Source organism: Chironomus tepperi, unplaced genomic scaffold, assembly GCF_022539635.2.
Source record: "Chironomus tepperi strain 1889 unplaced genomic scaffold, CSIRO-AGI_Ctep_v1 contig_85, whole genome shotgun sequence".
In the NCBI taxonomy this organism is placed as follows: domain Eukaryota; kingdom Metazoa; phylum Arthropoda; class Insecta; order Diptera; family Chironomidae; genus Chironomus; species Chironomus tepperi.
In genome coordinates this window covers 1,922,158-1,937,918 of record NW_027226207.1, presented here as the reverse complement: position 1 = coordinate 1,937,918, position 15,761 = coordinate 1,922,158, and the positions used below count along the sequence as shown (strand labels likewise).

Here is a 15,761-nt window from a genome sequence, read left to right as displayed (position 1 = left end):
GACCCTCTAAAACATCAATAATGTGAAAAGTATGCCATGAGCTCTCAAAATTTGTCAAACGAACAAAAAACACCGATTATAGCCTACTAAAATTCAAATTAAATTTGACAAAAGCCATTCACCAATTGCTTGGCATTAAAGACTTCCCCAAAATTAAATTTTATTTCAATATAAATTTCCTTATTGCTGTATATTCTTTGGTTTGAAATTCAGAAGAAGATGAACAGACAAGAACTTCAAATTGAGAATTCTCAATCTACCGAATCAGATTTAATTTAATTAATTAGCACAGAATTATCGAACTCAAATCCCTACATTAGCAATAAACACAGTATAGCTTCGAGGATTTAACCGAAAATCATCAATGGATAATTTAATTAATCATCGAAAATAATGAATATAGTGTTAATTGAAGATTTTGATTGTTGATCCAATTTGGGGAAGAAAAAAAAGTTGTCAAATAACAAAAAAATTAAAAGAGGAAGGAAATTAGATCTAACAGAATTCCACAATGAATGCCTAGAAGAAGTATTAAACTCAATTATATTTGCTTACATAGAAGAAGAAATTGATTGTAACCACCGAAGCGTTTAGCGTACAGAAATGATTTGTTTTTATTGTATTTCCTCTCCCTTCAGATTAAAGGTGCTTTCTCGCATAAGATATATTGCGGGTAGTTTTTTTTTTTTTGCCATTCCGTTGACCAAATCATATCATCAAATAATCTACTGTGGTCCTTCTCGACTCTTTTTTTTTACATCTTTCATTCCCTTCATGTCCTTTCTTTTAGCATACATTCTTGTAGTCATTGTGATTTATTGTCCGCATTGACTGCAGATAGCAAGGGATATTTTGTCATGTGGAAATTCACGATTAAGTAAGCATTCAATTTTTCATGTCATTTTTCAACGGATATTTGAAATTTAAAATTTTATGAACTGAAATGAAATGAACTCTTAGATTTACTGAACAAAAGTACTTTTTTTGAATTTCGAAAAGTCGTTAAAAAGCAATAACAATTTAAATGACTTTAAAACTTTGTTCAGTCTTACGGTATGTCCTCTATCCCAATCTCATGATAAGTTGTGGACGATTTTCCGTTTGAGAGGATCACATAAACGTATGAAGTAATGTGAAAGATTTTACGCATTTTTGATTTCTCATCGTGTTCATAATTTTTTTTTGCAGACTCTTCTTTCCTTCTAGTTCCACAAACACAACAAACATTAATTTTATTATTTAAAAGGAACGTAAAAAACGCCGACGAATGGAAAAAGAAGAAAATATTTTGGGTTATGAAAATGTAATGAGAAAATTTTTTTGATTAAATTTTCCTGAGTTTTCAACTTTATTAGAAAAAAAATGAATTAATTGGGTTGGCTTACTCGGTCTTATTGCTAGGAAAGAGGCAAAAAAACAGCAAAAAATACGAAGAAGAAAATGGAATATTGAAAAAAAAATTGAAAGAAAAGAAAAACCTGAGTATTTTTGGGTTTTGTTAAAACTTTTTGGTTGTAATAAAAAAAAGGGGTTCCATTTTGCCTTCATTGCTTGCCAGAGGACAAAATATGATGAATATTATTAAAAACTTGGTAAGTATTTTATAATGGAATAGATACCATTGTCTTTTTTTGTTGCATACTTTACGCCTGTGATCATCTTTGAGGGATAAATGGATAGATGGCGTAAAAAAGTGTCCATAAATCATTTGATCTATTGTAGATCTTAATTATAAGAGTGCTCTAAGCACTCACTGATAGCATTATCTTTGTTTGTAAAGCAATCGTAGACGGAGAGTGCTTTTTTAAGTCAAGAAGAACACTTTCTTGTTCCCAACTGCTAGCTGAATTATTCGATTGAATGAAACAAGTATATTATATCCTGTCGAAGCTGTTATCACTTATAATATGCACATATTCTTATTCAATGTATGGATAGTTGCTATAATGAATCTATGACAACGTCTAGAAGGAATGTTTCATTTTCATATGATATTGGGTGATGTCTATAAGAGACAGGGATTGATGCTTAATACATCTTCTGATGTTGTATATGCAGTCAAAATACAGTCCATCATGGACATATCCACCCATCATATAACACATTGCCCAACGATCCCTTAAAAGCTCAATCTCTTAAAATATGACATTTACTCCTTACAGAATTAGATGCTATCACTTCCTGGTGATTTTCCATGCCATTTTCCATTTTCCATAAAAAATGGAAATTTCACTTGAGAATAGCACATAGTTTACTATGGCTAACAAAACCATCAGGAATATCAATATGAACAACCATTAGCAATGACAAAAAAAAAGTTCATTCAAAAAATATTTCAACATCCTTCCGACTGAACGCTTTTAGTGTGAAATTATGAAATATTTCTCTTATTCTTCTCTAATCTCATGGGACGAATAAAATTGTCATGAACAGTAATAAATGAACATTTAAATTACAGTCTACTGTAATGTGTAATTATGAAGAGTAAAAGTCTATGTATAAAATTCTTTGTAATTTAGATTTTATTATTCAAAGAAAAAAGAATCATCTCACACAATTTTGTATTAATTACCTAAACATAAAAAATTAACATACTTTTCTTAATGAAAAATATTTGTTTATTTTTAAAACAAAAGGATTAAACAAGGCGGTTTACAATTGAAAAGTATTTTTGGGAAGGATTATTTTTTTAACGGCTTTTTGGTATTTAAATTTTTAAAATTCAAATTCATGAATTTATTGAGTTCAAAATTTTGAACTTTATCGGATTTTTGGAATTCAAAATTTTGAACTTTAACGGATTTTCAGAGTTCATAATTTTGAACTTTAGTTGGTTACTGATGTTCAAATTTTGAACTTTTAGCTAATTTTTTGGTTTTGAATTTTAAGAATAATTTTTGAACTAAATTTTATGTGTTAATTTCAAAATTTATTCATACGTTAGAAATTACAGTTTACAAATTAAAATCCTTTCGAAAATTAATTAAACTTTCTTCTTAAAATAGCTTAAACTCCTCCCAAAATTTACACACCTTGAGCATATAATTATAATATACATCAAATTTATATTTAAAAAGTTTCATATATTTATATATAGGTAAGTTCAAGACCAAGAAGAAGCTCAATGAAGACGAGAGATAAATATGCCTATACAGAACATAAAATATTTAAGGATTAAAATCAAACATGATAAAAAAATTGAAATTTTCCCTAAAGCAATTTCATCGTAAATTTTAAGATGAAACTATGTCAACACATACTCCCTTCTGCATAATTCATTTTGTAATTAAGATTTTCTCAAAAAGCTCTTTTTTTTCTTCGCTTTTTCATCTCTCGCACAACATCATAATAATCCCTTATAATTTTTAAAATAAAAAAATAAAGAAAGAAAAAATGATATCTTAAGTAATTAATAATTAATTCTCTCTCTTTCTCTCGTTTACTTTCGCCCCGTTTTCAATTTTTATCGTACTTACTTTAATTGAGACATGACGCTTTTTTTAGGCAGAAAAAAAACCGCAAATTTAAGAGGCTTAATGATGATTGAGATGGCCTTTTATCTTACGACTGCTGCTGCTGCTGCTGTTGCTACTCTTCATTTGATGCTTACGTGAACTTGTCGTTGAAGAATATGGATGTGGATGAGGGTGAAGAAGACTGTGAATTATGAGATAATAGTTATGTCATTTTTTAGTTTAACAGAGGGTGATTTTGACTGCATAGAGTGGACATAAAAAAATAAGATTAATGACTACCTTGATTCATTGTGAGACCTAGACGAGGCTGATGGAAGTGCAAGTGGAGAAGATCTAATTGCTCGTCGTGGAGAACCGACTCTATTACGATGATAGTCTTCAACTCTGTTAATACATAAAAAGATATTTTATGAAAGGAATTCATCTCATTAAATTTAACTTTATTGCAATATAAATAAAATAAAAAAATGATACTTACGATTGTATGGCTGGCAATGGCTCAGTTCCAATTTCTTCTATTTGTAAATGATGACGACGATTTGAATAGTTTGAGCGAGCTTTTTGTTCAAAATCTCTTTCAAAATCCTCTGTATCCGATTCTTCTAGATTAATAAGCTCTTCTCTTTCTTCTCTCTGTCCCGTTCGAACATTTTGTTCTTTCTCAAGAATTCTGGAACGCTCACCAATGTGATGTCCAATAGCCATTTTTCTTGTACCCGATGTTGAGTCTTCAACAGTTCTACGTGTTTCTTTAACACCATCTGGTCCGGTCCTTACAGAACTAGTCTCTTTGTAAACTTGTGGCTGTCCACTTCCATCACTTGACATACAAAATACACTACTACTTGTACTGTAAGATGATGATGATGGCCCCATTTGGAAAGGCGATGCAAGAAGACGATTCATTGTTGGCATTGGAGCAAATCGTGAAGATGGAATTAAACCCATGTTTCCACCAATTGATGGCATTCCAAACATATTAAATGGATCATGATTGAATAGACTATTTGTAATTTGTCTCATCTGGCGCATTTGATGTCTGAAAATGTTATGAGTTGTATTATAATTAAAAATGATTGTTTATTCATATGATTTACGATAATTTATGGTCAAGGACATAAACTTTAAATTTTGAAATAGTTTATGAGACGTGAATATTAATGGATTTGATATGATTTTATGTCAACTTTTCATTTTGTTGAAATAATTGCTTTAATCCTGACGATACTCACCCAAATATTGGATCATCCTCGAGATCACCGAAGAAAAAATTTGACAAAGACATTATTAGCCTAATTAGTGTGCTTTAAATTAGTTAAAATTTAATTTTAATATTTTAGGAAAATTCTTTTTGATATTTTCTTCTCTCCAAAAACTTCTGTGCCAATTTTCAGGGTTGCTTTGTTTTTAATGAAATTTTTGCTTTAATTAATTAGTATTGTCAACTTAATACAGTCAGGTATAGATTCTTGATGTACACTTAACAGGATATCAATGAACTATGATGAATTAGAGTGAAAATTGAATTCTAGAATTTTCGAAATAAAACGTGGTAGTCAAGGAATAATATTGATCGCAGAAATTCGAACATTTAATTGTAAACATTCGAAAATTCTGACGAGAGTTTAGGGGAATTCAGGTATAGGCACTGGTGTGTATTGCACAGTCTTATTGTGTCACTTTGTGTCTTGATGGGTCTTTAAAATCAAATTTCAAAGAATTTTGAACTTGACGAAAGTTTTTCAAAATTTAACGAAGGAAAAATTCAAAATAAACTTATACGTTATGATTTTAAATATCGAACAGTATTGACCTTGACTTTTTACCAGCTGCTGGATCTTTTAATCATAAATTAACATTGTCAATAGATGAAATGAAGTCCAAAAATGTAAAATCAGATTCAAGTGTCCAATCCTGGAGCAGTAAAAAGTTAATATTCTCATCATTTTTTCTTCTTTGTGTATTTGTGCTGTATAAAAAATAATGTTAAGCTGGAATGAATTTTATTCGTCTCGTGCAAGCTGTTCGGAAAAGATCTTACAAGGTTACTTTGATAATCGCGTAGAAAAATCGACTTAAATGTTAATTTTCTGATATTTTTTTTAATTCAACTAATTTTATGTAATTTTTTGGACATTTCACAACTGGATATAGGAGGAATATAATGAAAAAAGAAATATCCAAGTCTTCAGCGACAAACAAATGGTATCATCAGACACAACAAACACATAATTATCTCTGTATCTTATTTTCAAAATCTACGGAACATTTCAATTGTTTCTTTTAATTAATTTGACAAGTGTGAGTTCTAGTCAAACAGATTTATAGTGCAAAAAATAAAGAAAACAAAAAAAGAATTAACATCTATTAATAGACATAAATAAGTGAGAAAGAGAAACTGCCACAATACCTATTTTTATATTAAAAGAAATTTGAAAACAAAATTAAGAAGAAAAAGGCATATTTGTGATACAGAGTGCTTGTGTATAGCCATATAATAAATATATTAAGTGTACTGATTACCAAAAAAAAGTTTAAAAACAAGTGAAAAATAAATAAAATTAACAAAATGATGAACTCCATGAGTTTTGCAAAACAATCAAGAGGAATACTCGGATTGATTATAACTGGCACGTACCGCAATAATTTGCGTGCAATTGGAAGTAATAAGTTTTCCTCATCTACAACAACAAGTGCAACTGGTTCTACTACAAATGCATCTAAGGAGAATGAACCGATTAAAAAGTCTGTCTTTATTTCTCAATCGTATGATATTTTCACCAATTTGGCCATAGAAGATTGGATTTATCGTAATTATGATTTATCAAGTCATCATATTTTGATGCTCTGGGTCAATAATCCATGCGTCGTTGTCGGAAGACATCAAAATCCATTTAGCGAATCGAATGTATCCGCATTGAGATCAGCTGGCATTGAATTGGCAAGGAGAAATAGCGGCGGTGGAACTGTTTATCATGATCGTAATAATCTAAATTGCACTTTCTTTACGCCTCGCGATCGATATGACCGAAAATACAATTTAAATCTAATTTCGAGAGGCATTTATCGTGAATACGGAATTGATACGGAGATATCAGAACGCGATGATATCTTGCTACATGGAAAAAAAGTAAGTTACAAAGTCCATTAAACCGTCTGCCGACTTCTATTTATATTACAAATAATTCATAGTACTTGAAAAGCAACATTGTAACGTTCTATACTCTCTGCAGCAGTTGACTGCGATTAATGGAAAATTTATTTCATGTGTATTTAAATAATTTTAAAGTTTTTAATACACAGCCAGCTGAAATAAAAAAGCACGACAACATATCGTGCATCGTTGATGTCAATGAAAAATCCAGTTCTCATTTATTGTTTTTCTTCATATATCTATAGCTCTATACAATGTATTTTTACATCACTTTAAAATAGCTTTCAATGGAAATTTCCTATCTCACAGTACAAGCAGTAGTAGCTACTCTAGACGCGAAAAAAATGTGTAGTATCAGCGATATTTTAGATCGCCCTATTTTCCTTATTTCTTATTTTCTTGTACCGATCACTTGGTTACTGGCTGACTAATTGTTGCTAGGTCGTGTGCGTTATGTCATTTTGTAAATAGAGCAACACGCGATTGATCAAAACAACTTTTTTTTTCTATGTCGGATACTTATTTTTAAAAATGCTACTTTTTCTCTCTGGATTAATCATTGGACTTTGATTGCTTTAGCTCAGTTTGAAGCACTGATAAATGAATTTACTGGTCAAACTTCATTCAAAAGGGAAGTTCAAAAATTGGAAATTGATTAAAAATTTGAATTTTTGAAAACCGTTGAATTTTAGTTCAAATTAGGTTCAAAATTTCAAATTTCGCTGAAATTTTGAATTATTGAAAATCGGTAATTTTCGGTTCAATTTGGTTCAAAAATCGTTAAATTCTTATTTTAAATGACCGATATTTTTATCATCTTGCTCGTAGTCAAATTGAGAGCAACAAAACACATTTTCTTCAAGAATTTTCCTACATCCCATAAATTCAATTTTTTATTACCCTGAATTTACGTTATAAGCCAGTGGCTTATGGGAAGAAAAAAGTTTTCAAAATCTCAAAAAAAGGCTTAATAACGAGTAGTGGCTTAGTAAAAAATGTAAACAAATGAAGAAAAATTGAAAATTTTCATGGAAATCTCAAAAATTGTTAATGTTTTCTGGTCTTTACTGATTGTCAATGTCCAAATATGTCACTTAAAAACAATTAAATTATTTTATCTAGTTTAATTAATGGCATTTAGGTAGTGGCTTATTAACGAATCCAAAAAATTTTTTCAGTCAAATTTCTTTACTAAGCCAGTGGCTTAGTAACGGGTAGTGGCTTATAACGTAAATTCAGGGTAGACCAAACTCTTTTTATTTTATGAGACTGCCCTAAATAAAATAATGTTAACATACGTTTGTCCTTCCTATATACAAAAGTTCTATTTTTTTCTCTCGTCTTGTATCCAAAACAACATAGACTCATGATTCAATGACCTTATTATTATAGACACACATTTCATAGTCCACAGTCACTATGAAGCACATTTGCGATTATGAAACTGCTCTACATACTCTTATCATAATTGTATCTTCTTCTTATGTTTTTTTCCTAAATAGATATCAGGCACTGCAGCAAAGTTAGGTCGACCAAATGCCTATCATCATTGTACATTGCTCGTTGACTGTAACAAAGATAACTTGAGAGCCGCATTGAAAAGGACAGGAAAGGTAAAACAATAATTATATTATTTATTTATTTCACAGCTTCATAAAACAGATGTGATCCGGAATGCATGAACTATTTATTTATTTATTTTTATTATAGTTAGTCATAACGAAGGAAAAACATATTTAGACTTTATCAGTGTTTACTAATTAATAAAAAATAGGTCATCGAACAGGTTGAAAGGTTTCTTGCGTATCAGCAGCTGATAACATTAAATCATTTTTCTTCTTAGTAATTTCAATATGGAAAAACATTTCAATGTGTTGTCAGGCAAATGATTTGCTTTGATTTGTCTAGGATAGTTTTAAGTGCACTTCAAAGTGAAAGCTTCACATGTTGTGATTTTAGCCGTTAATTTTCAAAAATTTTGTTTTTGAATTTTGAAGTTCAAAATTTTTTGAACTTCATTTTTCAAATTTATTTTGACGGTTATTTTTCAAATTTTTAAACTCAATTTTTCTCAACTACAATAACAAATAAATAAACACGATCACATGTCTAAACCAGTCTTATCAATCTAATACTAGTTCTAATCACCTTTTTTTGTTTGTGTCATTTATAGGAAGAAATAATAAGTAAAGCAACTGCATCAGTGCCCTCTCCAATTAAGAATTTAGCTGACGTAAATAAAAATGTGAATGTACAGTCGTTACTAACAGCAATTGGGTATGAGTTTCTTCGTACAACGCCCGATAAGCTACTTGATGGTGGTCGTGAGTATGTAATGCAACAAAGAGGCTTTCAGTTGATTAATCCAACGGAAAAATGGTTCCCTGGATTGAATGAATTGCGCGAGAATTTCTCATCTTGGGATTGGATTTATGGACGAACACCAAAGTTTGCTGTCGAAACAAAAATTGAATTTAAATCTGAAATCGAGTGTCATAACATGAAAGTTGCTGTGGATGTTGAAAAGGTGTGAAAGCTTTAATAAGTTATACAAACAAATGTCAATAATTAACTTTCTAATTTATTCACAGGGTTTGATCAAAAAGATTGACCTCAACTTTAAGGGTGAAGTCATGCCAATCGTATCAAGCTTAATCGGTCAGGCATACGATGAAAATAATCTCGAAAAGATAACAAGCGCTCTGAAAAATGTTTCAACTGAGAATGTTAAGAATGTGTTTGAAGCTAAGAATGGACTATGACTAGTACTGAATCATGATTAATTGAAATGATAATAATTACCATAAAATATATTTAATGTATTAATATGTACTATATACCAGAAATCTTCAACAATTGTGGATATATCTTTATTTTTTTATACAACCCAACAAAACAATTTAAAATTTTTTTTCTAAAAAACCAAGATTTGTAGTCATATCATATTATTGAGTATGAATAAAGAGAAGTTACTACATTAACTCTGTTATCTCTTTTATTTTCATTTGTATTTTCAGCAATCAACGATTTGTAGTAAACAATATTGCGTATAAACGTAAATTAACTGATTAGAAGAATTTTGAAAAGTTCGAAATTGCTTAACGGTTTATAAAAATTCAAACTGCTTCGATATCGAAAATTTTTCGAAAGTCAGAGTTTCCTGAATTTTGTGTAAAAAAATAATTAATTCGAGGATTTTCTTGGTTTTTGTGGGCTAAGATCCTAAATTAAATACATCATGTCTTATATTATTCGTAAAGGACCAAAACAAATCAGTAAGACAGTCGTTTCACGCTATAAATATCCATAAAATGCAAGAAAATTGATTTTTAAGGAATTATTGCATAATTTTTCAGTGTAAAATATTTAATTTCATAAATTTTGCCTTTATTTACAGCTAGCATTGGACGATGGGCATACAACCTTTCTGGATTCAATCAATATGGTAAGAAAATAAAGTTCTTTATGTTATTTAGTAAGTTATAGACTGACTATTTTGCAGGTCTCCACCACAACGATGTTCTTTACGAAACTGATGATGTAAAGGAAGCACTCCGTCGCTTACCACAACAATATGTTGATGACCGCAACTACAGACTTACACGCGCATTACATCTCTCAATGACTAAGACTATTTTGCCCAAAGATCAATGGACAAAGTATGAGGAAGGTTAGTTATAGTAGATTTCAGCTGATATTTGTAAACATTGGACTTATGAGGACTTTGTTTCCATTTGTAGATTTCAGATACTTAGAACCATACTTGGAAGAAGTCCAAAGAGAGCGCGAAGAAAAGGAGGATTGGAATAAGCAGTAAATTAAAGCAAATCCAGCATAAACATTTATGTCATTAAATTCTACTAAGTAGCTACAATAAAAAACTCAAGTTAATCAAATCCGGAATGTGAATTGTGTTGATTATTGCTGATTAGAGTATGTTGCAGGGAATTTTATAACTATTTTCAGGAATTAAGGATCAATAGTTGTTTGAGGTCCAGCAAGTGGCAGCTAAGGAGATGACTTGATGATCTAGCATTGACTCAAGTCCATAAAATTTTGATCCAGTAACATAAAAATCTAAAATAAATAACAAATTAAAACATCCAGTAAAGTAAAAATCATGAATTAATTTTTTCTAGAAATTTATCGACGTAGAATTAAGGAACACGAAAAAACTGAGCAGCATAAAGCGCTTTGGAGACTTTCATTCGAATGGAAGAAGAAGAAAAAATAGTAAATAAACAAAAGCTACCTGCTTATTATAGATTTTAAGTCAATGGCTGTGAATTTCCTGCGTATTAATTTAACAAAGAGTCCAATGGTCTACTCATATGCACTATGGAATGTCTACACACAGATATTAAGATATACATGTGAAAATAAAGGTGAGTTAAGGCATTTTCCGGCATGATTAAGTAACAAATTGACTGAAATTTTTAAAAATCCTTTTTAGACAATCTAGAAATTAATTTTATTAATAAATTGCACGAGAGAAGCTTTAAGAGAATCAAATCGAATGAGTTAATAATATCTCGGTTCACTGACAATATGAAGATTGATGACTTTGACAGCTTCTTCGATCAAGACGAGATTAAATTGATAAAATTAATAAATAATGTTAATGGAAGTATGACACATGTGAGGTGGATTAGTCTTAGAAATGAATGTATAGATCTCCTATGCCGGAAAGGCAGACACAACTTTTTTGTCCAATTTATATCCGTCCTAGTCAAGATTGAGCCAAATTATTACGATGAGCATCATGAATTTCTGAAATTTTTGCATCAACTGGCTATATGGCGAGATAATAAGAGCAAAAACACTGAAATGTTAATTGAGCACCTCGGTGAACTCTACATCAATCATTGTAAAAATGACGAGCTATTAAATAAAATTAAAATCATCATTCAGGTATGTTTGCACACACATTAATAAAATTAAAATAAATTTAATTATGAAATTGCTCTTTGATAGGCTTTATTGGAAGAGATTTTATCGAAGCATGGCTCATCGGCTGTGGTTAATATGAAAAACTCCTTTGAGCGAATTTGCTATCAAACAGATGATTTTGAGGCATTGTATTTATTGTGGAAAAATTTATTCGAGAGGTAGGTATGGATGGAATGAAATTGTGGGAATTAAATGGGATAAAATGATTTTTTTTTGTGGCGAACGACGAAAGTGCTTTCTGCTTTTTTTTGAGTGGAAATTATTATTAATGGCGGTTTTGCGATGATTTTTATTGAAGTGGAAATTTAATTAATGAATTTACATTTTTTATGGAGGTGTTGGGATCTTAAAATGAAAATTCAGTTGCTGATTTGCCACTTTTCAAAATTTAGCGACTTCCAAAAATTCAAAATTATTCGAATTTTAAGAATTCAAAATTTAACGGCTTTCAAAAATTCAAAATTAAACGACTTTCAAAAATTCAAAATTTAACGACTTCCGAAAATTAAAAATTGAATGACTTTCTTAAGTTCAAAATCTCATTGCTTCAAAAACACTGAAAATCACGTCTAATTTTCACGAGAGAGTAGCTAACGATACATCATCGAAGTTTATGACTCAATCGATTACTTTTGGACGAGAAAAAAATAAAAATAAAAACAAGTCAAGAGATTATTACTTCGACGTATATCATGAGATTAGTCACATGCTGTATATTTCAAGGCATTAAAATCCGTTAAGGTCAGGGATTATGAGTCTATTGTAATAATTTCCTATTGTTGCCATCTTAATTGCTTATGATTCTTCCAAAGTGATTGTAAATATTTACAAACTTTAAGAAGGTACGAACGAGACAGACAAAAAGCACTTTGATTTTTGAAAAGATGCCCCAAAAATGTTGAATAATCAATTTTGTGTTGTTATTTTTTATAATTCCAATATAAATGCGATAAATACTTATTTTTATCCTATCTTTATAACAGCTTCTGGTTTTCTGATCAACAAGCAGCGGAGGAACTTATAGCAAATCATTTGGAAATTAGAAAAATGCTCGCGTCAAGATCAAAGCAACTGTGCTTTGGATATTTTCAGAATAATAATACCGATCTAGTTAATAAATTAGTTCAGATATTTCTCGGATATAAAATGCGGACGAACGTAGTTGAGACATTAAAATTATATTTGGCTTTTGAAATTTGGCGAAAAAATTCATCAGCAGCAACGGAAATTGTACATTTGTTTTTAGAACTTAATATACCTCTTAGTGATAGTGAAAATAGAAAATATCTTGACCTTTTACTTAAACGACAACATGATGATGGGCAACGAAGGAAGATGTCGGAGAAAATTGATGTTGAAAATTACAAATTTAAATTTTAATTAAAATAAAAATAGATGCCGAAATCAGATTTTCCAGAGTTTATTTTCTTCTTTTTTTTCATGCGACAGTGCTAAATAGAGCAAGCAAGTGTTTTCGCGTGGGGGAAATTAAACACTTAAATCATTTTCATTTCTTTTTTTTTCGGCAATAACTTTTAACGACTTTTTAATTTTTGAAAAAATTGAACTGGACTGAAATGAACTGATTGATTACTGAACGACATTTTTAAACTCAAAGTTGAAATTATTTTTTCAAGCAGTTTTCATTGAAGTTTTTCATTTCAAGTTTGTAAAGTGATTTAATTAAATATTTGCAGCAAATAAGCTGTCTTCCTCAATCAGTTAGTGAACATCCAACACATTAGCCTTAAATCTTTCAGAAAGTGCTAAAAATGATGACCTATCTAGCAGGTATGATTTAAGTTTTAAGATCACTAATAAACGAATAAATTAATTAACGAAACGAGAAGGTTACAAAAATATAAGTAAGGTAATTAAATTTCTTTTTAAAAATATGCTTCTATATCTATCCTGTGACAAAACCTATCATCACGCGATGCATAAAACAGTATTTTTATTTTAAATGAGAGAAGGCAGACAGTTATGGTTATAAATAGAAATAAAGAGAAGAGATTCTTCAACCACCTTAACTATGTAATTTTTAAAAATATCGCCTCGTGAAATATATCAATGTATCATTTAAGATTTTGACAAAAAATTTCTTTTTTCGCCGCATCATGCTTGCTTGTTGAAGACGGCAAGTAGAAACAAAATAGAGTTAATTTTAGAATTTATGTTTCTATTTATAATATCCAGAAGAATCGCTTTATTTCATCTAAAAATCTCACTTTTTGCTTTTGTACCAAATTTTATGTCGTGCGAATAAGCCAGTTTGTCTTTTTATCTATAAAATCATTTATGTGCCATAAAACTCTTTGTCAGGGTTGATATTATTGATGTTCTTGTTAACTAAGAGATATCTGATACTGGCAGAATCACAGATAATGTCAATATAATTGTTTTAAAAGTTGTAGTCTGCTTCTGACTGCAACTCAGATCAGAAATGCTCTGATTCAGTAACGAGGTTGTAACTCATGGCAGCATGTTCCATGTCCTACATAAAAGCAAGAAAGCCTATTTTCCACCAAAATATCCTCATTTCGACACAGCCAGATCCATTCAGGCTTTGATATCATTCAATCCATCTCTGAATCCTGAACTACATTTAATCCTTTTAAAATCACTTTAAAAGCTCTCAACAGAACTATAAAGCTTCATTAAAATAAAAAATATTTTTGGTATAGCAGTATTTAAACACATTTTCATGCTGTACAAGTTGCTTCCAAAGCACTTTTGGAAACAAAAGGTATTTTCCACGTATGCTTTATTGATTTATGTGTAAATCCTCTTGAAATCACATAAATCAATAAAACACGGGTTTTTTGATTGATTTCATATATTCTCCTACGATCGTTAGGAATTTTCTCCCCTCTATTCAGTTCAGCTCAGTTCCTATATATTTTTTTATTATTATTGTATTCAAAAGCATTTTGATGATTCCGTTTGTTCTGTGGAATAAACGTAAAGCATTACGATTGTTTAAACGATATTTCTCCTTTTAAATAAAATTTACGAGCTGAAATTTTTTATTTTTTACCTTTGTCAGAAATTCTCAATTGAAGTATGATGTATGATAGAGGAACAAATATGAGACATACGTATATTTAAATTAAATATTATTTGGAATATAATCTGGAGAGAGTTAAATATGGTTAAGGATAATCTAAATCATATTGAATATTCGGTAATGTGGTATTGTGAAGAGTTAGGTGGTAAGAATTCTGAGGAAGGGGTGTCAAACTAAATGTTAGACTGCCTATTTAATGAGGAGTAGGAAGAATTTGAATAAATAATTGGCAAACCAATCAAATTTGGGATTTTTACTGGGCTTTAGTTGCTCAATACTTAAAATCTAGAGCTTTTTGATAACTAAAAACGAATGAGGCTTCACAAAACCTAACTGCACATTTAGACCTGCACTTTATAAAAAGATCCTTATAAAATTGTGAAATTTTCACTGAAAAAGCTCAAAACCTTAAAATTTCAAAGTTTATTTCTTGTATATTGGACTAAAGTTAGTATTTTGGAGTGCAATCAAAGTGTGCGGTGGCTCAAAAAAGCTAACTAAGTGAACAATATGCCTTATTTTGTAAACGGTCACGATTTCCATTCGCCTTTTCCACTGAGCCAATATAGTTTAATAAAAAACATTTAAAAGCAAGCTGTGATCATTAATTTATATTATTGTCTGAATTATCATAGTATAAGATTCATTTGTCCTTAAGGAAATCAACAATATCCGAATAGCGCTGCTTTTGCATTTCCTTACAAGTTCAAAAGATGCTGTACATAAACAACACACTTTTCTGCTTCCGTTGCACTACTATGATTTGTAGATGCACAGATTATACAAATATGTGTACAATCCAAACAATATTTTAAGGAACCAAATTTCTAAATTAATATATCATAGTAGACTTGTGATAAATTGCAATCCTAGAAACTATAAATTAATGTTTAACCAAAATTCAAAATCCACATAACACAATTTAATCATCAGTTTCATTGAATTTATGTTAGCATTGAAGTCATATGCCAACAATTTATCTAATTTTAGTAACGATACATATCATCTGATGATTAAAATTGATAATATCTGTGTCTGAGAAAGTTTTGTACGAAGAAGAACCCCAAAAAGTTGTTTAATAAGACATTCCATAAAACAGTATATAAAAGTCGAT

General features: G+C 30.0%; 4 protein-coding genes across 5 annotated transcripts; 3 read left to right on the top strand and 1 right to left on the bottom strand.

Moving 5' to 3' along the window:
• Positions 1-2,499: 2,499 nt before the first annotated feature.
• On the bottom strand, positions 2,500-4,856 carry Mlf (myeloid leukemia factor). Of its 2 annotated transcripts, XR_011543974.1 has the most exons (5): positions 4,709-4,856; positions 3,955-4,515; positions 3,756-3,860; positions 3,477-3,657; positions 2,500-3,355 (listed from the first exon to the last, which is right to left on the bottom strand). XR_011543974.1 is itself a non-coding variant. In XM_070634394.1 (4 exons), the coding sequence occupies exons 1-4, from the start codon at positions 4,759-4,761 to the stop codon at positions 3,534-3,536; spliced, it is 843 nt and encodes a 280-aa protein (XP_070490495.1). In that variant the 5' UTR covers positions 4,762-4,856; the 3' UTR covers positions 2,500-3,533. The 2 variants fall into 2 exon arrangements, 1 of the variants encoding a protein (XP_070490495.1); XM_070634394.1 differs by having other exon boundaries at positions 2,500-3,657.
• A 522-nt stretch (positions 4,857-5,378) lies between these two features.
• On the top strand, positions 5,379-9,611 carry Lipt1 (Lipoyltransferase 1). The gene is made up of 5 exons (XM_070634543.1): positions 5,379-5,520; positions 5,631-6,606; positions 8,133-8,243; positions 8,804-9,157; positions 9,222-9,611. Exons 2-5 carry the CDS (start codon positions 6,046-6,048, stop codon positions 9,390-9,392), a joined length of 1,197 nt encoding a protein of 398 aa, XP_070490644.1. The 5' UTR covers positions 5,379-5,520; positions 5,631-6,045; the 3' UTR covers positions 9,393-9,611.
• A 136-nt stretch (positions 9,612-9,747) lies between these two features.
• On the top strand, positions 9,748-10,533 carry LOC139086272 (cytochrome b-c1 complex subunit 7-like). The gene is made up of 4 exons (XM_070634676.1): positions 9,748-9,905; positions 10,028-10,075; positions 10,133-10,300; positions 10,371-10,533. Exons 1-4 carry the CDS (start codon positions 9,869-9,871, stop codon positions 10,445-10,447), a joined length of 330 nt encoding a protein of 109 aa, XP_070490777.1. The 5' UTR covers positions 9,748-9,868; the 3' UTR covers positions 10,448-10,533.
• A 320-nt stretch (positions 10,534-10,853) lies between these two features.
• LOC139086338 (uncharacterized) lies at positions 10,854-12,987 on the top strand. Its single transcript, XM_070634757.1, has 4 exons — positions 10,854-11,015; positions 11,084-11,541; positions 11,605-11,738; positions 12,564-12,987. Exons 1-4 carry the CDS (start codon positions 10,907-10,909, stop codon positions 12,958-12,960), a joined length of 1,098 nt encoding a protein of 365 aa, XP_070490858.1. The 5' UTR covers positions 10,854-10,906; the 3' UTR covers positions 12,961-12,987.
• The last annotated feature ends 2,774 nt before the right edge of the window (positions 12,988-15,761 follow it).